Source organism: Oreochromis niloticus, linkage group LG7 (genome assembly GCF_001858045.2).
Source record: "Oreochromis niloticus isolate F11D_XX linkage group LG7, O_niloticus_UMD_NMBU, whole genome shotgun sequence".
NCBI classification, from domain to species: Eukaryota; Metazoa; Chordata; class Actinopteri; order Cichliformes; family Cichlidae; genus Oreochromis; species Oreochromis niloticus.
In genome coordinates this window covers 4,311,831-4,339,797 of record NC_031972.2, presented here as the reverse complement: position 1 = coordinate 4,339,797, position 27,967 = coordinate 4,311,831, and the positions used below count along the sequence as shown (strand labels likewise).

Below are 27,967 nucleotides of genomic sequence, written 5' to 3'. Positions count from 1 at the left end.
AGAAAATAGAGAAAACAAAGTGATGCATGAAATGCAAACACACCCACATCCACTTCCTCATATCCACAGGATAGTGGGAGTGTTCGCAAGTTAGAGGGTGGTGCTGCAGTCCCAGTGCCACAATCAAACATGTTAGAAAGAGTTTTGTGCAGCTCTGCTCTCTGACTCACCATGAAGCTGTACGTGATCATTTCACTGTGTGCTCTGCTCACATTCACCCAACAGGTAAAAAATACTGAAGCCTTCATTTCAATAACAAAATATCCATTTTGAATAAAGCGACAAATACCAAATACTACTAAATGTGATGTTCTGTTTATTTCACTTGAAAATACATTTAAATTTCAGGCACCTCCACGAGAAAAGTGTGCATGCGAGCTGAATAACTCAGAGAAGGCATTCCCTCATGAAAAACTCAGGATAGTTGAAACCAACGCATCAGACTGCAACAGCAACATCACCCCACAGAAGGTAACTAGTCTTTTAAAGCTCTCATGCTGTGTGTCTCCATTCCTGGTTAATCACTGCTGCCTCTGCAGACTGTGGAGCTGGAGAGTCTGCTGCTGGGGTTGGAGCGTCGTCTTTCCCAGCTGAACAAAGACGTGCTGATCCTGGAGAAGGAGGATGACGGAGAGCTGTATGGAGTTCTCAGCTTGTATGTTATAGAGAATGAAATGACTGAGATCAAGCAGCTGATTGACAAGCTCAACAGCACCACCCAACAACACCAGATCCTCACTGCTAACGCCACTGAACAGGTAGATTCACAACCACATGCTGCAAAACACTGACATCTCTGTATCTTTGTCCCCACAAATCTACATCTGATATATTTTAAAATTTGGGGGGAAATAAACGCTAAACATACATTTACATTTCGTTACCGTTAGTAATTGTTTAAATAACTTCATGTACAATAAAAATTGCAACATAGATAAAAAGATTTAGGCACATTTATTAGATATAAAACTGTATATAAACCTCTCAATTTTCCTGCGATCTGATTTATGCTTTTGAAAGGTTTACCTTTTAACATACCCAAAACTTGCTCACTCTGTTCACGATTTTTAAACAATCAAAATTTGTCTCAGCTGGAGAACTTTAAAGCAGAGATGCAAGAGCTGGAGAAGTTCGACACCATGCAGGTGATAAAGGGACAACAAGTCAACTCTGCTCTGAAGGCAGATCTATTCAAGTGCAACAAAAAAATGAACACTACCGTCACACCCACTGAGCCTCCACAGGGTGAGTCCGTTTTGGTTTTTTTAATGTGTTTGTTTGTTTATTTCTCTTCTGGTGGCAGTGGGAGTCTGTTCTTAGGGGGTTGGAGCAGTTAATAATCCTTTTTATTTTTATCCCCTCAGGTACGTGTCCACGCAGCCGGCTTCTTAATGTCACTGGACCAAGGGTCTACACAGCAGGAGAATATCCTGGCTCTTACGCTTACGGAGCCTGGGGCCGTGATCCAAGACCAGAGGAAGGCAAAGAGAGCTGGTACTGGCTGGTGATGATGACTTCGAGTAACAGATACTCCAACTATGTTCGTTTTTACAGCAGTCTGAGTTCTCTCATCATTGGAGTGAGCGTCCCAGGTAAGGAACTGCTCTCTTCTCGTGTTTTTTCCTCCCACATGATGCAAAAAAAACCCTTACTGTTTTTACTGGGATCACTCTGAAGTTGGTAATTCATTAGACTTTTCAGAAATGAAACAATTAACCCTGGAGGTTTGCTGTACTTTGGGTTACTGAAGGTGTATGGAAAGAACCGTGTACAGCGAGTTTGTTAGGTAACTACAATACCTAACTGTACCTAAAATCAAGTTATGCCGCCCTTTATAAAAGTGACTTTACACTTTAATATTAAAAAAAAAACTTTGAGATTTTTTCCACAGTTTCCCTACTTAAACTGGAATAAAGTAAATTGCACAATTGTTTCAAACTGTTTTCTTCAGAAGAGTGAAAAATATTTGGTAGCAAGCTATACTGATACCAAGCATCAGTATTACCTGTTTTCAACAACCAGCCCTTGTGCCAGTGCTGGTCCTGTACAGGTGCATAGACAGTTCTGCATTGGTTCCCAGCCCATGTTATCCTGGAATGTTTTTATTAAATAATACTCATCTGCCATAGTTCTTAAGAACAATGTTTTGTAGTTTGTCTTAATTACTGACACTTTGTAGTGTTAAACTATTTACATATCTTTATTCCTCCATTTCCTTTTTCAGGTAACGTCCAGATCCACTCCTCAAACCCAACTACCAACACCATCCAGGGTCCAAATAATGTTCTGTATGGAGGGGCTTTGTACTACAACTGTTACAACCAAGATTATGTTTGTCGATTCAATCTCACCACTAAAAGTGTCACGACCTTACAACTACCAAAAGGCACCAGGTTTGTTACTCAACTTTGAAAATGTTAGTTTGAAGAATAAGTATGACAGAAACTTTCACTGCTATCCTCTGTTAACCAGGTACAACTCAAAAGGTAACTTCTGCCATCTTGAGGATTGCTACCCATACACTGACCTGGACCTGGCAACAGATGAGTCTGGCGTCTGGGTGGTCTACACCACCACCCAGGACTTTGGCAACTTGGTTCTCTCCAAGCTAGAGGAGGGTGAAACACCAGTGCTTGGAAAGACCTGGCGCACTTCAGTCTACAAGCAGGCAGTGACCAACACCTTCATGGCGTGTGGCGTTCTCTATGCGACACGTTACATTAACAGGGAGGTCGAGGAGATCTTTTACTCATTCAACACCGTAACGGGACAGGAGAGGTTCAACATTGGCATCTTCATGAACAAAATGTCCACCAACATTCAAAGCCTAAACTACAGCCCTGTGGACCAGATGCTGCATGCTTACTGTGACTCCAACATGGTTTCCTATAAGGTGTTGTTTGGATAAATAGATACGGTTGTTTCATTTCTGCAAAATTGATTGATTTCTATTAAAGCCTGAAATTCAAATAGGTGCTCCAGTAAAATGTGGTATAGCCAACACAGTTTTTCCTCAAGATCTTTTATGTTTAATGCATCACATTTCATAAACAATGTATTTCTCCATTAAGCTAATTCTACCAGTGTAAATAAAGGGTTCATCTTTGCCTTGTACTCTCTTTATTTAATACAATCAATAATTTCCAGTTTAATGGTTTTAATGTTCAGGGTCAGTCTAACTATGTTATTATATCTTTTTTTATGTAAACATACAAATGCCATATTCTCATAAAAGTCACAAGATTGTTGTTCTGACATTTGTGGAGAATTCCTGCAGTGACATTAGAGAAGCAGTTATCTAAATAAGTAAATTAAATTCAAAGAGATTATCAACTTGTTAGTTCTTGTACAGTGTATTTACTAGCTTTTTTAATGTGCAGTGTTGGGCAAGTTACTTTGAAAAACTAATTAATTATAGTTACTAGTTACTTCTTCAAAAAAGTAACTGAGTTAGTAACTAAGTTGCAAGATTCTAAAAGTAATTAATTACTTGAAAAGTAACTATTGCCTTATTTTTAAAATGTTTAACCTTCTGGGGTCCAGGGTATAATTTGTCATCTTTAACTACTTTTGATGTTTCCTCTACATTTCACCTTTAAAAACTATTTACTTTGCCTTGTTTGGTATCATCCTTTACAACACAACATCACGTATCTGAATTTAAATTTATGTTTTCATTTTGTCATACTGTATTAACACAATTGATCTAAAATCAGACAAAAAAGATAAAATCTGAGTAGAAAAAGTTATATTTTTTACTGTAACAACCACAAACATGTTTATTGAATCATATTTCATAACTTTAAATGCAAATATAAATGATTAATTTTAAAATCATATGCACAAGTTTTGCGAACAACAAAGTTAGTTGCAGCCATTTACCTTTTACCACTTTTTTTATAACCATTTCAAACTATTTGCATAACAATCAGCTGTTCTTCAATCAGATGCCACACAAATTATTTGAGCCACTCCAAAAAACAAAATTTCTGTCCACTATAAATGAGAACATCACAACCTGATACCTGCAGGTCTGACAGCAGCAGGTGTATCACTGCTGTTTCTACCTGGAGACAGCAGTCGCCTCATTGTTCTGACACACAACACAAAATTATCCACAACACTACACATTAACTACACATGACAACACATTAACTACACAAGACAACACACGAACTACACAAGACAACACACTAACTACACAAGACAACACATTAACTACACAAGACAACACACTAACTACACAAGACAACACACGAACTACACAAGACAACACACTAACTACACAAGACAACACATTAACTACACAAGACAACACACTAACTACACAAGACAACACACTAACTACACAAGACAACACACGAACTACACAAGACAACACATTAACTACACATGACAACACATTAACTACACAAGACAACACACTAACTACACAAGACAACACACTAACTACACAAGACAACACATTAACTACACAAGACAACACACTAACTACACAAGACAACACACGAACTACACAAGACAACACACTAACTACACAAGACAACACACTAACTACACAAGACAACACACTAACTACACAAGACAACACACGAACTACACAAGACAACACATTAACTACACAAGACAACACACTAACTACACAAGACAACACACTAACTACACAAGACAACACACTAACTACACAAGACAACACACGAACTACACAAGACAACACATTAACTACACATGACAACACATTAACTACACAAGACAACACACTAACTACACAAGACAACACACGAACTACACAAGACAACACATTAACTACACAAGACAACACACTAACTACACAAGACAACACACTAACTACACAAGACAACACACGAACTACACAAGACAACACATTAACTACACATGACAACACATTAACTACACAAGACAACACACTAACTACACAAGACAACACACGAACTACACAAGACAACACATTAACTACACATGACAACACATTAACTACACAAGACAACACACTAACTACACAAGACAACACACGAACTACACAAGACAACACATTAACTACACAAGACAACACACTAACTACACAAGACAACACATTAACTACACAAGACAACACACGAACTACACAAGACAACACACTAACTACACAAGACAACACACGAACTACACAAGACAACACATTAACTACACATGACAACACATTAACTACACAAGACAACACACGAACTACACAAGACAACACACTAACTACACAAGACAACACACTAACTACACAAGACAACACATTAACTACACAAGACAACACACGAACTACACAAGACAACACACGAACTACACAAGACAACACACTAACTACACAAGACAACACACTAACTACACAAGACAACACACGAACTACACAAGACAACACATTAACTACACAAGACAACACACTAACTACACAAGACAACACACTAACTACACATGACAACACATTAACTACACAAGACAACACACTAACTACACAAGACAACACACTAACTACACAAGACAACACACGAACTACACAAGACAACACACTAACTACACAAGACAACACACGAACTACACAAGACAACACACGAACTACACAAGACAACACATTAACTACACAAGACAACACACTAACTACACAAGACAACACACTAACTACACAAGACAACACATTAACTACACAAGACAACACACGAACTACACAAGACAACACACTAACTACACAAGACAACACATTAACTACACAAGACAACACACGAACTACACAAGACAACACATTAACTACACAAGACAACACACGAACTACACAAGACAACACACGAACTACACAAGACAACACACGAACTACACAAGACAACACACTAACTACACAAGACAACACACGAACTACACAAGACAACACACGAACTACACAAGACAACACACGAACTACACAAGACAACACATTAACTACACAAGACAACACACGAACTACACAAGACAACACACGAACTACACAAGACAACACACGAACTACACAAGACAACACACTAACTACACAAGACAACACACGAACTACACAAGACAACACATTAACTACACAAGACAACACACGAACTACACAAGACAACACACGAACTACACAAGACAACACACTAACTACACAAGACAACACACTAACTACACAAGACAACACACTAACTACACAAGACAACACACGAACTACACAAGACAACACACGAACTACACAAGACAACACATTAACTACACAAGACAACACATTAACTACACAAGACAACACACTAACTACACAAGACAACACATTAACTACACAAGACAACACACTAACTACACAAGACAACACACGAACTACACAAGACAACACATTAACTACACAAGACAACACATTAACTACACACTCTATAAACATGCTAAATGTCACAAATCTCTCACATCTCAAAACTTACTCTCTCTCTCTTTCTGCTGTCTCTCTCTCTCTCTCTCTCTCTCTCTCTCTCGCCGTCACACCTAAAACTTCCCCCTCTTCCTAAAAAACCAAATGTCATGTTGCCATATCATTTTTAATTGGTCGACATGGTGCATTTTTCCACCAACACAAAAGGGCTGTTTTTTGTTTTGTTTTGGGGTTTTTTGGCCATAAGCAGAGCGTGCTCGCTAGCGCTGTCCTTAGACAGTAAACGTGACGAAACTATTCAGAAAAAAAACACCATGTATATATTGTTTATCATGACTCTGGTTTTACGTGGCCTATCAACACAATTTAAAAACTGGTATATATCACATTGTTGCTTTGTCATCTTGAAGTGGTCATGTGATTGACTTACCACGACTATTTTATTCTTCCTCAGTCAAACAGCAGCACTCATGCGATTGTTTTGCCCCCTGAGCTACAGGTGTTGTCAAAAAGTGATTGTTGGGCAGACAATGATTGCCGCCCGCAGGAGCGCTCGCAGCTGCTTCAAGCAGATTACTTACAGCTACTTCTGTGCAACTGATATAAGATGCGGTAAACTGAACACAGCTTCAACCGTCTGTTTGTTGAAAAATAGTAACGCGACCGCACCGCATTTTTTTGTTAGTAACGATAACGGCGTTGTAACAATAGAAATAGTAATTAGTTAGATTACTCGTTACTGAAAAAAGTAACGCCGTTACTTGTAACGTCGTTATTCCCATCACTGTTAATGTGTGACATAAAATCCTCTTCTTCATAAATGTAGAAAACTAACATAAACATTAAAACATTCTTATTTCCAAATGGTATCTACCATTTACATGGAGATATTTGTGACGTATTCTCGAGTGCATTTACAATGACTGAAATTAACAATGGTTAACATTTAAATTTCTCCTTCAAGTATCAGATAAAATGTTACACATTTATAGTTCATAATTCAAATGCACACCACCAAGGTGTGATGGCTTAAACCCAACTGAAATGCTGTCATGGCCCTAACAGAGCTGTGGATAACAACAAACCAATGCCTGAGAACCTTAATCGAATGAACAATTTTTGTAAAGAAAAGAGAGTCAAAATGTGTCTGTCAGGGTCCTGGGTCCCCTGACCCAGCATGTTTAATTCTTTATGATTTTTGTAATATTGTGCTTGTGAGTTGTATCGTTTCTAGTTTTGATCCCTTGCCCTTCGTGTTTCTCTGTGTCCCCTCTGTTCTGTGTAGTCTGTCTGCATGTTGAGTTTCCCTCTGTGTCTTTCGGTTCTTAGAGTCCTCTGTCTTATGGTTTATGTCTCTGTGTTTCTTAGTTGCGGTCTCCACTGTGCCAAGTTCGTGTCTCTGTGTCATACTTCCTGTTTTACTTTGAAGGTCCGTGTCTTATGTAAATGTGTCCTGCTTTGCTCCCTTGTCTCGTCAGTCCTGATTTCTCCCAGCTGTGCTCTCCTTCTGTGTCTCATTCCCCTCGTTACTTCCCAGTGTATTTAAACCCTGTGTTTCTCTGAGTCAGTGTCGCGTCGTCCCTCATGCTGTGTGGATCTCCTGGTGTCTCCCTGTAAGTTTAGTGTGTTATTCCCCAGTTTAGTTTACTTTGTATGCTTTCCCAGCCTGTGAATAAAGCTGTGGTTTTGAGTTCATCCCTTGTGTCTACGAGCCTGCATTTTGGGTCCAATTCCTGCCTGCCACACAGCGTTTCATGACAGTGTCAATAATAATGTGACTGACTGATAAAGTTTTTCAAAAAGATTATTGAAAGGTTCACGTGTCTCTACAAGCTACTGAATCATAGAGTACACTGCACTTAATTTTTCACATTGATCATAATTTTTGTTAAATAACTGGCATGTTGAAATATGTCATGTTTTCATATGAGTTTGTATTTAAATAATTTTCTTTTAAGGTCCAAATGATTTTGTTAATATTTGCTAATATGCAAAACCCTAAATTTGAAATAGGCTTTACTTTCTCATTTACACGTTTCCACAACACCAAAACCCTTTCCTTTGAATTCAATTCAGTTTTATTTATGTAGCACCGAATCACAACAACAGTTACCTCAAGGCATTTTATATTGTAAAAACCCTATAATAAGAAAAACAAACAGAGAAAACCCAACAATCATATCGCTCCCATGAGCAAGTGATTTGGCGACAGTGGAAAGGAAAAACTCCTTTTTAACAGGAAGGAACCTCCAGCAGAACCAGGACAGGAGAGGGACGTCCATGTGCAGCAATGGGAGCAGATATGAGAGGTAAAATCCAAAGCAGTACCCGTGGTAATGGTAGCATAAGGAGTTGTAGCCCCATAACAGCTAAAATATTAACCTGTACCCTCAAGCTAGGCATAGATAGATAGATAGATAGAAGAAATAAAAATATTTTTGTTACATTTGTTCATGCCAATTAAGGAGCTCAATGTTATGGTTACTGAAGACTTTATTATGATTCTAACTGATGAACTGATGTTTCCATTCAGTATTACTAAATTACATTATAGTAGAAGAAAATTTTTTACAGCATACATGATATACCTGTGGTATTTGTATTGCTTGCATAAAATAGTCCTTAAACTGAACCTTAAATCATTGCTTTTTTTGTTGCTGTTCAACAAGCCTCAGATCAGAAGTAGGCCTGGTAGGCCAGCAAGTATCCATCGTTGTACATGTAGATCTGCTTGTTGGTGGGATTGTAGCTCAGACTAGCCACTCCTTTAGCTACCTTCTCCAGTCGTATTGCTAGTGAGTTGTCTTCTTTGCCTGTGGCTGTGTCGAAGGCGTAGAACACTTCCTCCCGGTACTCATTAACGTAACGAGTCGCGTACATCACACCGCACACCATGAAGGCGTTGCTCACTGCCTTCTTGAACAGCCTCGTTTCCCACGTCTGTGTCACATTGAGACTCTTCACCTCGCTGTCCCAAACTAATCGGCTGATCACAAGGTTACCATGGTTACCTAGAGTGGCATAGAGAGCCCACAGTCCTGTTTCATCTGCCTCTACATCAACATCACTATTGAGCCGGCAATCGTAGTAACAATAGGGGAACTTGTTGTTGAAACCCACACCGGTGCCTGGAAGAGTCACCCGTTTGACCTCGTTGGCCTCCAGGTCGTACCGGCACACGTCTGCAGAGCGGTAGCAGTGATAATACAGAGCCTCACCGTACAGGACGGCGTTCGGACCTTCATTTGTGCTGGGATCACTGTAAGATGAAGCGAAAGTAAATTCTCTGTGGTTTGTTGAGGCCATGAAGTCTTCGTAGGTTTGGTAAAGGCGCACAGTGTTGCCCCAGATGTGGCTGCTGAGCAGAGGTTGAACCCAGTAACTGTTTTTCTGCCCCTCGCTCTCTTTCTGGGCTTGTTTTCCCCACGAACCAGAGACATAGCTTTTACCATGAGGACTGACTTTAGTAGTGATAGGGTCACTGATGTTGGTGATCAGACCTCTAAGGCAGTGCCTGTCATGACCTGGAAAGACAGAAAGATCAGAAGGTTTCTGAAGGAGGTGATAAGGTACAGTCAATCATTTATTTATGATCCCGCGACAGTGTATGTTTGGCTCAAATATTATTTTCAGTCAGGATCAGTGAAAATAAGCTAGTTCTTCTAGTTCTTGAGTGGCATGGCTCTGTACTGCGTCTTCTCCACCCTTCCTTGTGCATAGGTAGAGCCAAAATACAAATAAAATCAAATACCCCATTCACTGAGAAATACTGTGTTAAGGAATAATTGATTATTACAAATTAATTGATAATTGTCTCTCCCTGTCAATCCCACACACCCACAATTTTTTCATATCATGGTGAGGACATCTAATTGACATAATGCTTTCCCTGGCCACCTAGTCTAAACCTAACCATCAAAAATTAATGCCTAACCCTAAGCCTGCTGTAACCCTGACACTAAAACCACATTTTGAGCCTCAAACTCGTGTGAACGGGCATTTCGTCCCCATAAGTATAGTAGCATGCCAATTTTCTGTCCTCATCTAAACATGTACACACACACACACACACACACACACACACACACACACACACACATACCTCTGAAGTCTTTGGGGATTGACTTGCAGGTCTCCACATTATTCTTTAGGTAGCGCAGTTTCTCCTTCACAGTCTTCATGTTAGTCGTGTCTATTGTTTGCATCTTGTTTACATGTTTATGTAGTCTATCAGCCTATCAGAAACAGATATAATATTATTCTATTGATAATTCTGTTACATCACAACAGTTCACATGTGACCTGACATAGTATAACATTAAATTACTTCTTTCTGTTGTATTTTGCTGCCACGTGCTATTTTAGCTCTACCTCTTTGGAGAGTTTCTGTGTGTGGGAGTTGTTAAGCTGGCTGTGGACCACATCGATGTCCTCCTGTAACTGGCTGAGCTCCTGGCCCAGCTGGCGCAGGGACAGTTCTGTATACAGGCCCCTGAAATGCAGGTAGTTGTAGGGCTCCAGCCGAGCAGTAAAGTTGGAAAACTGATCCTGGATCAGAGGAAGACGTTGGCTGGAGAACGTCAGCTGCAAGAAATGCAGACAAAAAAATCCTGTGATATTCTGATCCCAGACTGAAGTTGAAATATTATTATCTGGCAGCCAATAACATAAAATTAATGGTAACAGGAAATCAATTCTGTGGGTATTTTAGTGTTTTTACTTTTTAAACAGGCAATTATTTCCTGTCGTTTTGTCCATATATCTAATTTTTTCCTATAAGAAAAAAAAAATCACCTGAAATTAAAATTTAAACAAATATTTAATATCAAATATTGTAATGATTATGAAAAGTGGTTATTCTACATTATATTATTGTACAAATTTTACATATCATATCAAATTTCAGTAACAGAGTATAATAAACGAGCAGGTACTTATAGAAAAGAGATTCCAAAAGGCCAATGTGGAATATAACTGAAAAATAAACACAGTGGACCTCGGCTGTGTATTTAAATCCCAACTGATAATGTAAGTTCAACAAGGACTAAGAAAACCTAGGTTACTAGTTTTCAATATGAATCCCACAAATCTTTTTGGTGTTCAATAACAAATCTGTTGAAGGTGGCAGAGGAATTATATGAAAATATAAACTTCAGTAACACATACATTTAAAAAATACATGCTAATATATAGTATACGTGATAATAAAAAAAATATAAGGTGAGCTGAGTATGAGGTGAGTAAAATAACGCTACATGAGTTCTTACACTGTAAAATGTAATATTGTGTTTAATTAAAAATATTAAATAGGCTGAACTCAATTTTTATCAATTTGTTATTAGAACTCGATTTAAATAAGTTACCAGTACTTTTTATGCAAAAACGCTGATAAACTCCATTTATTTGAGTTGTCTTAACTTAGAAAAACTAAGTAAGCTGGAAGTTTTGCTTCTCAGTGCGGAAGGATGAAAGATGTGTTTTGAAAATGCCACGTGACTACCGTCCTCCTCCCTCGCGGATCAGTCCGCATGTTCACGGTGCATTTTTTATGGAATATGTTGAGCAAACCTGGAGAAGCGTCAGCTCAAGATATTATTGTTGTCATTGCTGTGGATCTTTACCTGATACACTGACTTGGTGAGTAAATGTTTACTCTTATTCAAACTGATTTTGTGGCTTCTCTTAGTTTAGCACCAGGTTTATAATCTTGCTAGCTAGTTAGCATTAGCCTTTTTTTTTTTTTTTTTTTTTTTTTTTTTTAGTTAGCATTAGCCTAGCGTTGCTGCTGCCGCTGGGCTCATGTTACTTAAAAATTAACACCACAGCCTTAAAAACCTTACATAAAACTATGTGGTGAAATTTTCTGTTGATTGTTTGAAATAAATAAGTGAGATAAGAGCCCAGACAAAATTCTTCGGGAGGTGCAGCCGTTAGGGGTGGGGTAGGTGTGGGATGTGGGGGGTGGATAACAGAACTCTCCGAAAACGTGGAAGCAGTTTTGCAAATATGTGATATTTTGATAAATTAAGTAGATATTTGAGCATTACACAGCTACATTGTCGCCTGAAAATATCTTAAAAGGTTATTTTGTGACCCAGAAAGGGTAATCTGGGGAAAAGGATGATCGCATTTGTCAGCCACGGTTGTCGGTGCCTGTGCGTACTTGTAAGCGCGGCAATGGCGGAGGAGCACCGCTGAAAAACTTTTTCTGGGTCACAAAATAAACTTTTAAGATATTTTCAGGCGAGAATGTAGCTGTGTAAATTTCAAATATCTGCTCGATTTATCAAGACATCACATATTTGCAAAAATGCTCCGACGTTTTCGGAGACGTCTATTTTTTATTTTTTTTTTTCATGCTTTGTAGCAGCTTTTGAACATCTGTGGCATCTATTAATGTCAAATCTAGCCTTTATTTAACAACATAAGCAAACTCTATGTTACAATGATTGCACAGCCATTAAGGATCAAATCAGTTTCTGAAAAATGTTCTGTTTTTTCTCCCTCTGCTTGCTTCTTACTGTCTTTGAGGCTCGGGCCCAGCACTCCTGCTGTTGGACAGAAAGACATCAGTAAGTATTTTGGTTTTCCAATATATTAGCAACTGTCAGTGACATTTATATTAATCAGGCTGAACTTTAATCATACTTTAGATCAGCCTGTTTTACTTATTGTTTTATTTGTGCTTTGGTTTGGGGAAGTTGTTTCTTTACTGATCTTTTCCTGTCTTCTGTTATTAGACTTGAGATATGACTGCACTATGCTGTTGCTGGTGACCACAGTTAATTCTACAAGACATGCTGTGTAAGTAAACAAACAACAACAGTTTGGTCTGCATTTCTTGAAAGATCACATCCCCCAAACTTAGTTTAGAGGGTCTACACTGTATATAGTGAAGTCTGCAAGTTTTCTAACAGCAAAATCTGTTTTGTGCCCAAAATCATTTTGCACATCATTAGAATGAAAGTTATTGGCCATGTTTGCATAGCCCTTTTTTAAAATGATGCTTTCATGACATTATTGTGTGTTGGGTGGTGGTCAGGGCTATCCAGACTGACAATTTGGGACATTGAATGTCACCTCTCCGGTGGGGAGGGAGCCTGAGATCGTCTAAATTGGAGTCTGTTTTATACCAAATGCAGAAAAAAATGTTTTAAGAAAGCAATTAAGTTCATGTTCCAAAAAATATGATTGTTTGCTTGCAGGACAACAGGAGAGATGAGTCCTCCATCAAAGATGGTGTGGTCAGTGAAGATGGTCGCCTGCAGGTTCAAGCTCATTGCATCTCCAACCCACATCCACTGCCACTGTACTTAAGGGAAGTTAAAGACTTTCTTCTGCACCTACATTTGGATCACCTCGATCCATGACAGTCATTCAGGCAGTAATGCCTGGACTGGAAACAAGCCATCCTTAAAATAATACAACATTCCAGCTCATGTGTTGGAATGGAAAACAGATGTGTTGTTTAAATTAGAGACTGCACTTGTGACAGAACAACAAATATTTTATTTTGATTATATAAGTAAGTACAAAACAAACTGTGGTAGACCTAAACTTATTTTCAGAATAATTACATCTGAGACTTTGTTTCATTGTAAGATTATAACAGTGATGTCAATATAATTGTTTGTTGTTCAGCAGAACAGTGTCCAGTATGTTGGCTGTTATACTTTGTTGTGTTTGAAAATAAAAGTTGGGCTCATTTTAACATCATTACAAAAAGTGTTGTTAATTATTTTTAATCATATTCAGGTTACCACAAATTGTTTTTTCATTTAGTTGACCTTAACATGTTTGTCAGTAGGTAAACAATTAGTATTGTACAGTCAGAAATATCAAGTTATTGTTAATACTGCAGACTTGCAATGTATAAGTTGTCCTAACAGTCATCTTAAGTAAGCTTTACTTAGTTTTTTTGAGGCAACGAGTTTCCATAATTTTTTTGAGTTCTGGGAACTAACAAGGCTGTACAGTGTACTCAAAATGAGTAAGTTGCCCTAACTTGGTCATCTTACGTAAACTTGATCCAATTTTTTTGAGTTCTGGGAACAGATGAGCTTGTACAGAGTACTCAAAATAAATAAGTTGTCCTAACTTAGTCATTTTTAGCTAAGCTTTACTCAATTTTTTTTGAGGCAACGAGTTTCCATAATTTTTTTGAGTTCTGGGAACTAATTAGATTTTACAGTGTACCTCTTCTTGTAGGTTATTCAGAGATCCTTCACAGGTATGAAGTTCTTCCAACACGTACTTAAACTTCTGAGCAGGGAACAGCCACATGGTGGAGTTTAGCTGGCACACACATGTATTTGCCTTCTTGTAGCCCGACACTCGTTGACTCTGGCTGTCAGCCTGATTGTGGATACAGCAGGTTAAATCACGGGCTACTCAAACAACTTTTTTCCTAAAATACTACATTAAATCATTAGCCTTGAAGTGTAACTTACCGTGGATGACAGCAGTAGTAATAGAAGTATTTGCAGCATGTTTAGCTGGAAAAACTGAGACTGGACCGACAAAGACACACACACACACACACACAGTGCTCTTCTGTTTTCTCTAATAAACTCACTCACAACAAACACACAGCCTGCTGTTTCCTGGCACTGATGGGTTGCGCCACAGACTTAAAAGCAATTGGATGACACAACTAAAAGCATCAAACTGGACTTTTGTAGGACTCCCCCCATTTCCTTCATGTATTGTTAATTTATCAGTTCTCATTTCCATTTTTTTCATTCCTTCCTAACAGGATTATTTCCTACTTTATTAGTTTTTTTATTTTTTTAATTATTATAGATTTTTGTTTTTGTTTTTTTACTAAAACATGACCAAAACAATTAATCAACAAAATCTTGTAATACAACTACAGAACTGCGTATCTATGTAATATAAGTACTAAATACTGCTGGCAGAAGTTATACATTTACTTATGTTAAAATGTTAAAACCTGTAGCCTATGGAAATGGCTCTTTTAGCATATTGTAACAAATTAATCTAATTTTTGAAAGGGTGAACTTAGATAAAAGTGATACACTCATAGAAACTAAATAACAAGACATTTTTTAAATTCTATCACCTTTTTTATGTTAAACTATTTTTATCAGTTCTGAATAAAAAAATAAAAATTTAAGCCCTTCTAATCTCTGTTACGTACCCTAAAAGGTAGCAATTTACAGTGATATATTAATATGTAATGAAAAGTAGCAACTTCTACTGTGTAAACATGTACTTGCTTAGCAACTAAACCTTATACATTATCATAAATTATCATTGGAGACTTGGAGACTGTTAAAAGAGCACAATAAATGATTTACTGTAAGATGTTGCATGCATAACACAAACCACAGAATTAAAAAAAAATCTAATTATTATTGCAGTCTGACTCAAAGTGGACACTTTCTGTTCCTGAAACTTTACCATTACAGGATCTACGACTAAGATTCAGCACGTTTGTCTCTCTAAATTGTCAAAATAGATGCACGTATTAGTCACTGTCTGCTTTTATGTGGGTTTCTATTGCGTTATCCAGCCAGAGCACTGAATCATGGCCAGCAGTCTACAATAGCATGTTATTCCAACATGTATAGACTGCTACTTGTAGACAAAACTGAATTCATAGCCAAACATATAAGATGTGAATTTATCAACATAATTCAAATATCAGTTGCTCACATACACCTATGGCCAATTACACATAAACAATTGTTATAACATGCATCTGTTTGGATTATGAAACGTCCAAGCTCGGCAGCACCTTTAAATTTAGAAAGTCATTGCTATGAGGAAGCAGTGATTCAACACATACACTTATGGTATTTGTGTATGTAAGCAATAAAATAAAAATAAGTGTCCATGACAAGCAGCCATGAGATGCCATTGTCATTGCTACCTTCTTTTTTTTGTTTTTGCTTGTAACAAAAACCAAAACATTTGTTATGTTTCTTGAACAAGTTTTAAGAACATGTTTTATTTGGAATGTTCTAAAAGTACAAAAAAGGGGAAAAAACATTTTTCTCTCAGCTTTCTCTTTAACACAACATTTTTTTTAAAATTTAATTTCCTTTGAATTTTTTATTTATGTATTCCAGCCGTAACCATAACTAACTTAATCCTAACCCTAACCATAACCTTATCCCTAGCCTTAACCACAACCTTAATCATATTAGATAGATGATGATAGATGATTGATGAGAAAGTATAATAAACAGCATAATAATAATAATAATAATAAGTAGATGTATAGATTCATTCTAAACAGTTCTCATGTGTCCAAACGCATAACATACAGACGGGTTGGGTGGCTGAAAGCGTAAAATGCGGATGATTTGTCTTTTAAGCTGTGTCCCAGTTCATAGGCCACATCCTTCGGAGGACCCGGCCTTCGCGGTCTACTTGGGCCGGGTCCTTCGAAGACCAAGAAGGCCGGGAGTGCGAGGCTGTGAAATGGGACGGTCTAGCCTTCAGATTTGGATCACCAGCTGTCTCGGTGGAGTTTAATAAACTCAGCCATCTCCTCCTTGCTATCTAAACTGTAACAGGACACTGGCATAAATTCTCGACCATCTCATACTTCTGTTTAATCATTTTTCAGTTTGTGTTTATTCAGCTGTGTGAAAACAATAACTTTAATCTCAGCCAAACCGATTTACTGAGGAACAAATAAAACACTGAAAAAAGCCAAACAATAAAATTTTTAAGTTATCTAAGTGACTTATATATCATGTTTAACCTGAGTAGCGAAAGACCGCGGGGGATCTGAAAACAATGTTCGCTGTTCTCACCGGCTCTAGTGAGCCTTGAACCCCCGGTTAGCTATCGAGCTGGTGGGTAACAGATGTCTCCGAAAACATTGGAGCACTTTTACAAAAATGTGGTGTCTTGATAAACCGAGTAGATATTTGAAGTTCACACAGCTACATTCTTGTCTGAAAAGATCTTAAAAGTTTATTTTGTGACCCAGAAAGAGTAATATAAAAACTAAGTAGCCGCCACGATTGTTGGAAACTGGAATTGGCTGGGCCGTGCTATGAGTTCTGGGAGTTCTGGGATAGGTTGGGCCACGAAGGATACACCATTCAAATTCGGGGAAATGAAGGACACATTTGTCGGCCGCATTTGAAGTATCCTTCAAATTGGGACCCTGGCTGTGACTTAATCGGCCTACAAATGCAGCAGGATACAGATGAGAATGGAGACCTCAAATGTTTTCTAGATATGTTTATCTGATATTCCATATATAAAAAAGGAAAAACATGATCCGTTTTTCAAAACTATACAAATTGTTTTCCTCACACCCTAAAAGTTATTGAGTGGTGGGTTAATCAACCCATAAAAATACATTACAAATCAAATCAGTTAAATTAAACTGAACTGAGCAAGCATACAGTATATCACCAATTCCAGTTGTGTAGCACGAGTAACGATAACGACTGCACAATTTGAACACTTAACAGGCACAAAAGCCACGTGGTAGTGACTAAAACATAGCAAGGATAGCAACCTCTAGAGTGAAAAATTAATTGTGAATGGTATAATTGGACATAACATGATTTTTCTTTCTGTGGTATTTTTTGCACTCATGAAGAATTTTCACTTCCTGTTCCTGAAACCTGTTACTACATCTTCCATTGAGAGATGCTGCTTATGAAATGTCCTTAAAATCCTCAAAAAAGATGCATGAATCCGTTGTTTGGATTATCTTTGTATATTCCACGTATTCCAAGTTTTATTATCAGATGTGCAGGAATGTGCTTATTCAGTTAAGGTGTAATAGTTTTCTGCATTTTTTTATTGTTGCCTTTATTCCACTGTGTTGCAGTATCTGTGCCGTAGTAAGAGTGCGTTTTTCTTTTTTCCTCTTTGTGGCTATTGTTTCTTGTTTAAGTTGTTCTCTTTTTCCCTCTTTGTGTCGTGCTTTCTCTCGCTTTCGTTCTGTGTCTGTGATTGTCAACATTTTTTATTTCTTCTTTAGAGGTTCGCAGGATTTCTCTCAAGTTTGATGTTGCTGCTTCAGTCAGACACACAATTTGCTCTCTGGTCCAACATGAGGCTGTATGTGATCATTCCACTGTGTGCTCTGCTCACCATCACCAAGCAGGTAAGAAACACTGAAGCCTCAGGTCAAATAGAAATCTTTTTAAAACTTAAGTACAATTCATAAAACACCACCCTTACATTTTCAGGAGCATACGGAGTGTACATGCGAGCTGAATAACTCGGAGAGAATATTCCCCCATGAAAAACTCAGAAAAGTTGAAAGCAGTACATCAGACTGCAAAAGCAACATCATCCCACAGAAGGTAAGTTACCCCGTGAGTCATAGTGTCATACTGTTTGTTTGCTTAACCACTGCTGTCCCTGCAGTCTGTGGAGCTGAAGAGTCTACTGCAGGGGTTGGAGCAACGTCTTACCCAGCTGAGCAAAGATGTGCTGATCCTGGAAAAGGAGGATGACAGAGGGCTGTATGGCGTTCTCAGCCTGTATCTTATAGAGAATGAAATGAATGAGATCAAGCAGCTGATTGACAAGCTCAACAGCACCACCCAGGAGCACCAGATCCTCGCTGCTAGCGCCACTCACCAGGTACATTCATGTCCACATGCTACAAAACGCTGACATCACCCTGAAGTGTACATTTACTATCATGTTTTCACTATTCTATATTATAGATGGTGTTAACAGAACAGTGACACTTAATTCTGTTAAACATATTCTGTATATTCATTGTTTTGAGTGCCCTTTTGTTGATTTGTGGAGTATCAAGCCATGTTAAGAAATCCGTTTTTCTCTGTTTGGCTCCACATTTGAATGTCTTCTACCTCTCAGCTGGAGATCATGAAAACAGAAATGAAAGTGCTGGAGAAGTTCGACACCATGCAGGTCATAAAGGGACGACAAACCATCGAGGTTCTGAGGGCAGACCTGGACAGTTGCAAAAAGGAAGTGAAGGCACTCACCCAGCTTCCACAGCTTCCACAGGGTGAGTTAAGCCTCACTTGCAATTGTTAAGAGGTTGAAACCTCTATAGGACCAGCACGGGTCACAGTTAATACACACTTTAATTTTCCTTCAGGTACCTGTCCTCGCAGCCGGCTTGTTAGTGTTACCGGGCCAGTGTTCTACACAGAAGGAGAGTATCCCGGCTTGTATTCTTATGGATCCTGGGGCTGTGATCCCAAACCAGAGAAAGGGAAAGAGAACTGGTATTGGTTGGTGATGATGACTTCCAACAACAGATACTCCAACTACATTCGTTTTTACTCCAGCCTGAACTCTCTTATTAGGGGGGTGAGCACCCCAGGTAAGGAACTGCTGTGTACTGTCAAAGGTGCCAGTCGTCCGTTTGAAGTGGCCGATGACAGGATCTAATTCCTTTGAGTTTTTTTAAAGACAATGAAGACCTGCTTTCCTTTAACTTGTGTTACTGAAAGTAAATGAGAATGACAGTGACTGCAGAACTTCACAAATGTTGAAGTCCAGTGACACAGATCATTAGAAAGGTAACATGCACTTTAATTTAACAAAAAAAAAAAACTGACTAAAGCAGCAGGGGTGCAGTTTCTAGCAAATATTACTTTTAAATAAACTGTGAACATTCTTTGGAATAAATTGTAAAATGTTTGAAAGAAAGAAAGAACTTCACCTGCACTGCAAGACTTCCTAGGAGATACTCTAGTAAATAGTTCTCATAAGAGAATAATTTAAGTCATTACCTGATAAAGTACTATTAAACAATGTTATGTATTGATGTTTTACTAACTGTGCATATTTTAATGTGTCATACTGTGTAGATCTAAACTGCTTATTCGTTCTCTAAAAACACAACCAATGATACTTTAATTTGAGTTTCCCCGTCACACAGCTTCTTCTCCTTTCACTTCTTTTTCTGACAGGAAATGTCTATATCCACACCTCTAACCCAACTACCAACACCATCCAGGGTCCAAATAATGTTCTGTATGGAGGGGCTTTGTATTACAACTGTTACAACCGAGATGCTGTTTGTCGTTTCAATCTCACCACCAAACACGTTACTACCTTAGAACTACACCAAGGCACTAGGTTTTTTTCCACAACTTTGTTTTTGAGCTCATTACTGCAAGAATATGAAACACAACTATGATGGAAACATTCATTTATAAATAAGAATTGCTTTTTAAATGTAAAACATTCACTGTCGTCCTCTGTTAACCAGATATAACTCAAAGGCTAACTTCTGCCACCTTGAGGAATGCTACCCATACACTGATCTGGATCTTGCAACAGATGAATCTGGTGTCTGGGTGGTCTTCACCACCTCCCTGGACTTTGGCAACATGATCCTGTCCAAGGTGGAGGAGGGTGAACCACCAGCACTTGGAAAGACCTGGCAAACGTCAGTGTACAAACAGGCAGTGACCAACACCTTCATGGCCTGCGGCGTTCTCTACGCCACACGTTACGTCAACCAAGAGCTTGAGGAGATCTTTTACTCATTCAATACCGTGACGGGGAAGGAGCGGTTCAACCTAGGCATCTTCATCAGCAAGATTTCTCCCAACATTCAAGCCCTGAACTACAGCCCTGTGGACCAGACACTACATGTCTACTCTGACTCCAACATGGTTTCCTATAAAGTGATTTTTGAGTAAATTCATAACACCATGAATTCAAATAACTGCTCCAGTAAAATGAATATTTATGAAGGTCAGAAAAAAGGGCTGAAAAACCTTAATATATGGGGTAGCTTTTAAGGTTAATTTTCATAGTAATGGTCAGTGTTTAATAATTTGCTAATTTGATTAGTTCAATAAAAATTTGTTTTTGTCTTTTACTGACTTAAGACATTTTTTTAATGACATTTTTAACTGACTTTATATAAAAGTTAAAAAATACGAGTCAATATTTTTGTGTTTGAGGTGACAAATACTTTTGTGTTTTGCCCCCTAACATTCTAATGAATTACATTAAACCATTTGCTGAAATGCAATATTGCCAAATTTATTTAAGCTGTATTTGATTTAAACCAGGGGTCTGGAAACTCAAGGCCTCGAGGGCCGGTGTCCTGCAGGTTTTAGATCTCACTGTGGGTCAACACACCTGAATTAGTTCATTACCAGGCCTCTGGAGAACTTCAAGACATGCCGAGGAGGTAATTTAGCCATTTAAATCAGCTTTGTTGGATCAAGGACACATCTAAAACCTGAGTTCTGGAGTTTGAGACCCCTGCTTTAAACTACTTATTTTGTTACAGTTGTTACAAATTGTATAACTGAACCTTTACCCTCTAAAGTCTAAATCTTCTTTGGCGCTGACCACAACTATGGCCCCAAGGCCTAAGAAAAAAAGCACTTCTTTGGAAAACATGTTATGAGCTGTACAGTAGATGTCAGTTGAAATGACCATTTGCGATGTCCTCTAATTGCCAAGACTTTTGAACCAGAACACAAATTAAATTTTCTAATGCACATCTGCACAGAAAATTAATCAATTTTAACATTTCCAATTCAAAATGAAAATATGAACAAAGCATATTGATTAAGTCTAAGCATAACTAAGTTTAAACCCATTCTTTTCTTTTAGTGCTTACATTTCTATTAAAATATATCAGTAATGAACTCAGACTTCATTTGAATATCTAAAAGAAACCTTTTAATATCTAAAAATGTGTTTGCAATACTTTAAAACATAATCAAACTCTGTGCTAAAGGTATTACTGGAGACTTGGTGTATGTAAAGCCGTTAAAGGGCTTAGAACACAATAAATTCAGCCATTGCTAAGACGTTGTATGCATAACACAAACCACAATATAAAAATAAAAATTTATGATTGCAGTCTGAGTGCAAAGTGGGCACTTTCTGTTCCTAAAACTTCACTGTTACAGGATCCACGACAGAAATTCTGCACGTAAGTCTCTATAAAGCCTAAAAAAACAAGGGTACATATTAGTCACCGTCTGCCTTTATGTGGGGTCTTATTGCATCATCCAGCCACAGCACTGAGCTATGAATGCCACTGCCTAATATTACTGTTGCTATGTGTGCTTGGCCTTCTGTTTATCTGATGTCTTTAATATGGTGGCAAAAAATAGAAGGACTGCTTCCAGTTGGACACCTCAGTCTTGTCTAAGGGACAATTTCAAATGGCCTTGAAATACCCATCTTGTAATCTGGATTCCTGTTCTTTGTCCACTCTTGTTTGAGTCATTACATTGTGGTTTTCCACCTGTTGTCTTTGTGGTCTCTAGTGTTTGCCAGAAAAGTCGGGATCTGTGTCTGGCACCTGAGAGCTGCCTTTATCATACACCACAGAACAAAACTGTGGCATGAACAAATACATTTTTAATTTCTTTATCAAATTCATGACAGCTTCCTTTGATACATTTTTTAAGGAAGGTCCAAATCACACATGTTACATAATAAATTGTCTACAGCTTGTTGTGAAAAGGTCCTGGTGTTAAACTGACCTGCCTGCAGTTCGTAATATTATTCAAAACGTTCTCATCACAACACGTAACATACCAACGATTTGTCATAGTCGTCGGAATGAGAGTGGGTTGAATCTATAAATGTGTTTTAAATGTGACATGAAAATCAAATCTGTTCACTTTCAGATCCTGAATCACTTTGGAAAACACTATGTGACTAGGTTAAAGTTATGGTTAAGGTTAGGGTTAGGGCTGGAATGGATGGCTGGAGCCTGTGCTTCAAGGGTGTCTTACCGCTGCAAGCAGCTTTCTGTTGGATTCAGTTGAGAACCCAGAGCGTTTCATGAGGACAGAAGGGTACCTTTTACGTTACTATGAGACGCCTAGGGGAGTGACAAATGTTATGCATTGGGAAAATTAAATAGATAAAAATAATAAAATAATTTACATTTCTTGAATTTCTTGGACAAATATCAGTCTGGTATAGTCGGAGGCACAAATAAATTCTGCATCATTTTAGCACAGACTGCTCACGTGATACGGTTAAAAGAGCTTAGCGTGCACCAAAATGAGGTAGTGGCTAACACACTGCATGAATAACAAAGACCAGAACGAAATATAAAATTCAAATGGTGCAATTGGACACATTGTGATTTTAGTCTCTGGCTATTTTATGACTTGTCTCATTTTCAAGTCACCGCAGCTTTAGCTGTGACTCATACACATTATAAAACAAAAAATTCCTAATGTTCCTAGCATAAACTTTACTGTATGTAGCACATACAGTAAAATTATAGTAAGTAAATATATTGTATAGAGTTTATTTTTGTATTATGTTTTTTGTTGTGTGTTCTAATAGTGTTTAAGAGCGCATTTGAGCAAACTGTTGCAAAGACTCAGATCGCACTGACAGGTATAAATCTGCAAAGAAACTTGTGGATGCAGTGGGTTTGCTAAAACATGTGCATGTCAGTAAACACAGAAAAATCGTATCTTGAAGAATGCAGTGTTGTGTTTTGTAAGTCATTAGTGCCATTGGCTCTGAGAATCCATATTGATTAAATTCGTATATAATTAAATGTCCTGTGCTGAACAGCTGTGAAAAGGGGAAAACAACTTTAAAAAGTTTTTGTAATTAACAAAAACTGTCATGAAAAACAGTGACAAATGTCACTGAGATGCATGATGCATGAAATACAAACACACCCACAACAACTTCCTCACATACGGAGGTTAGTGGGAATGTTCACAAGCTGCTGCAGCAGTTTACAGATGGTTTTGTGCAGCTCTGCTCTCTGATTCACCATGAAGCTGTACGTGATCATTCCACTGTGTGCTCTGCTCACCCTCACCCAACAGGTAAGAAATACTGAAGACTTCCTTTAAATGATAAAATATCCATTTTGAATAAAGTGACAAATACAAAATCTCACTAAATGTGATGTTCTGCTTATTTCACTTAAATTACATTTAAATTTCAGGCACCTCCACGAGAAAAGTGTGCATGCGAGCTGAATAACTCAGAGAAGGCATTCCCTCATGGAAAACTCAGGATAGTTGAAACCAACGCATCAGACTGCAACAGCAACATCACCCCACAGAAGGTAACTAGTCTTTTAAAGCTCTCATGCTGTGTGTCTCCATTCCTGGTTAATCACTGCTGCCTCTGCAGACTGTGGAGCTGGAGAGTCTGCTGCTGGGGTTGGAGCGTCGTCTTTCCCAGCTGAACAAAGACGTGCTGATCCTGGAGAAGGAGGATGACGGAGAGCTGTATGGAGTTCTCAGCTTGTATGTTATAGAGAATGAAATGACTGAGATCAAGCAGCTGATTGACAAGCTCAACAGCACCACCCAACAACACCAGATCCTCACTGCTAACGCCACTGAACAGGTAGATTCACAACCACATGCTGCAAAACACTGACATCACTCTAAAGAGTATATTTACTATTGTTTTTACACTGTCTTGTAAAATCATCATCACAGTTATGTTATGTTATGTTATGTTATGTTATGTTATGTTATGTTATGTTATGTTATGTTATGGAAACAAAAAATCCTGAAATTAGGTCAAAAGAGCATTTTGAAAAGTATTTGATATTGATAAGTGTGTTGTATTTATTTTTCTATTTCTGCTCGATGTTTCAACATCTGCTGTCTCCAAGTTGGATACCCTGAAAGCAGAGATGCAAGAGCTGGAGAAGTTCGACACCATGCAGGTGATAAAGGGACAACAAGTCAACTCTGCTCTGAAGGCAGATCTATTCAAGTGCAACAAAAAACTGAACACTACCGTCACACCCACTGAGCCTCCACAGGGTGAGTCTGCCAACCAGGTGGGGTTGGGGGTTGGATGGCTGCTACTGAGGGGTTAATAAACTGTTTTACAGTAGACCAAACATGAACAAAACTGAGCTCAATACAATGAAACTGAAAACCATCAAACTAAGAAGAGTTATGAAGGTATTACCAAACTATTTGAAGGCCATTATTGTATAATGTGAAGGATTATTGACATGTGCCTTACATTTGCCTTATTTACCAAAAACGTATTAAGTACTTTCCGGGATCCTTACTTGTCAGAATTGATTATAAATGTAAATGTGTTAATGTCTGTTTAAACTTTTTCCCGCGATTATCTTGATGTTGGTTTGAAATGAAATATCTCCCTCTACTGTTACTGCAGATTACTGCAACTTTTGCATGCATGTACATTTCACATTTTGGAGAGGCAAAGCATGAAATGGACCGGCGTGTCTATTACACGCTTTGTGGTGATATCAGGTTGCCTCGGTAAACAAAAGTATTAAAGTGACAAGTGGGAGGCCATTTGTCTGACAGCTGGTTGTACTATGCACTGCATCCAAAAAAGTAGCAGCAGAAAGAACAACTGTTACACACTTCTGCCCTCAGGTACGTGTCCACGCAGCCGGCTTCTTAATGTCACTGGACCAAGGGTCTACACAGCAGGAGAATATCCTGGCTCGTATGCTTACGGAGCCTGGGGTCGTGATCCCAGACCAGAGGAAGGCAAAGAGAGCTGGTACTGGCTGGTCATGTTGACTTCCAGTAACATATATGCCCACTATGTTCGTCTTTACAGCAGCCTGAGTTCTCTCATCATTGGAGTGAGCGTCCCAGGTAAGGAACTGCTCTCTTCTTGTGGTTAATTGTCAGAGGTAAAATTTATGTAACAAAGCATTTTGGGTTTTATTGCAATCACTTTGAAGTGGTTTGTTGATTTTATTTAAAAAAAAAAAAAAAAAAGATTCACCCTGCAGGTTTACCACATTTGTGGTAAAATTTGAAGGAAAGCATAGAGAATATAAAGTAATTTTATTAGGCATATCTACAATACCTAACTATTTAAAGAAAGAAAGCTCAACAGGTGTGCAGATCTTTACAAAGATTAATGTGCACTTTAATTTGTAAATGAAGATTGAGAGAGACCGTAAATGACCACGGCAGACCCAGTGGCATTTTGATCATTTTTATTGTTCTGTGCACATCACAACACCAACCACAGGACCCAATACAATATTTAAGTTGGCGGGGCGTGATTGTAGATGCCGTCGTGCAGGTGCGCCTGCCTTCCCTGCACGGCACCGCAGGCCACGCCCCACCACAGATTGATAAGTATTTGGTGGACTACCAACTACTTCTTGGCGCAGGATAGTATCTTTCTTTTTCACCAATCTTTTGCAGTTCTTCTTTATTAATGACACATTTTTTACATACTAGAAATTGTTAAATTATTTTCTCACATTTATTCGTCGTTATCGTTTGTCTTCTTCTTTTTCAGGTAACGTCCAGATCCACTCCTCAAACCCAACTACCAACACCATCCAGGGTCCAAATAATGTTCTGTATGGAGGGGCTTTGTACTACAACTGTTACAACCAAGATTATGTTTGTCGATTCAATCTCACCACTAAAAGTGTCACGACCTTACAACTACCAAAAGGCACCAGGTTTGTTACTCAACTTTGAAAATGTTGGTTTAAAGAATAAGTATGACAGAAACTTTCACTGCTATCCTCTGTTAACCAGGTACAACTCAAAAGGTAACTTCTGCCACCTTGAGGAATGCTACCCATACACTGACCTGGACCTGGCAACAGATGAGTCTGGTGTCTGGGTGGTCTACACCACCACCCAGGACTTTGGCAACTTGGTTCTCTCCAAGCTAGAGGAGGGTGAACCACCAGTGCTTGGAAAGACCTGGCGCACTTCAGTCTACAAGCGGGCAGTGACCAACACCTTCATGGCGTGTGGCGTTCTCTATGCGACACGTTACATTAACAGGGAGGTCGAGGAGATCTTTTACTCATTCAACACCGTAACGGGACAGGAGAGGTTCAACATTGGCATCTTCATGAACAAAATGTCCACCAACATTCAAAGCCTAAACTACAGCCCTGTGGACCAGATGCTGCATGCTTACTGTGACTCCAACATGGTTTCCTACAAGGTGTTGTTTGGGTAAATACATATGTTGATGCTTGAAGCCAATTTTCACATAAATGAAATAAACATAAAAACCTCCCTACTTCCTCCTTGTGATATTTGCCATTTAGGTGGTTAATTCTACTGGAGATATCTGTGAATCTTTCTCCGATGCATTTACAGTCAAATTTAATTTGTGCAACATTTTAAATTCTCCTTTAAGAATCAGAGAAAATCTTCCACATTTTAAAGCTCACAATTTAAGTGCAGACCACTGAAAGTGTAAGAGCTCTTGCAAAGAAGTTGCAGTCACTGAATCAACCATGAATTCCTCAGTACACCAAAGTATTCTGGAGTTAATAGTGAATCCAATTGTCTGACAGCTGGTGCCCAGATGGGGTCATTCAACGGGAAAATGATGCCACACAGCAGCAAATCTACAACTGAATTATTAAAAAAGCAAAGAAAAAATCAGGGTGTTGCAATGGCAACTGCAGTCCAGCTCTCAACCCAGCTGAGATCCTGTGAGAGCTGTGCATAAGAAAAACCTCCATAGCTTAATGAACCAAAGCAATGTTGTAAATCAGACAAAATTCCTCCATAATGATTTGAGAGACCAGTAAAGTCATACAGAAAGATTACTGCAAGTTATTGCAAGATGGTTCTACAGATTATAAAATTATGGGCTTTATATCTTTTTACA

At 38.4% G+C, this 27,967-nt stretch overlaps 3 protein-coding genes across 3 annotated transcripts; all 3 read left to right on the top strand.

The window, feature by feature from the left end:
- The first annotated feature begins 95 nt into the window (after window positions 1-95).
- LOC102080128 (olfactomedin-4) lies at window positions 96-3,106 on the top strand. The gene is made up of 7 exons (XM_019360845.2): window positions 96-225; window positions 349-471; window positions 540-758; window positions 1,092-1,245; window positions 1,365-1,592; window positions 2,225-2,393; window positions 2,473-3,106. Exons 1-7 carry the CDS (start codon window positions 172-174, stop codon window positions 2,906-2,908), a joined length of 1,383 nt encoding a protein of 460 aa, XP_019216390.1. The 5' UTR covers window positions 96-171; the 3' UTR covers window positions 2,909-3,106.
- LOC109194540 (olfactomedin-4) lies at window positions 115-27,367 on the top strand. The gene is made up of 8 exons (XM_019360846.2): window positions 115-141; window positions 24,094-24,177; window positions 24,300-24,422; window positions 24,491-24,709; window positions 24,984-25,137; window positions 25,732-25,959; window positions 26,621-26,789; window positions 26,869-27,367. Exons 2-8 carry the CDS (start codon window positions 24,124-24,126, stop codon window positions 27,302-27,304), a joined length of 1,383 nt encoding a protein of 460 aa, XP_019216391.1. The 5' UTR covers window positions 115-141; window positions 24,094-24,123; the 3' UTR covers window positions 27,305-27,367.
- Window positions 11,421-21,403, top strand: LOC102079422 (olfactomedin-4). Its single transcript, XM_019360844.2, has 8 exons — window positions 11,421-11,434; window positions 18,384-18,509; window positions 18,595-18,711; window positions 18,776-18,994; window positions 19,238-19,391; window positions 19,485-19,712; window positions 20,305-20,473; window positions 20,607-21,403. Exons 2-8 carry the CDS (start codon window positions 18,411-18,413, stop codon window positions 21,040-21,042), a joined length of 1,422 nt encoding a protein of 473 aa, XP_019216389.1. The 5' UTR covers window positions 11,421-11,434; window positions 18,384-18,410; the 3' UTR covers window positions 21,043-21,403.
- Window positions 27,368-27,967: the final 600 nt, after the last annotated feature.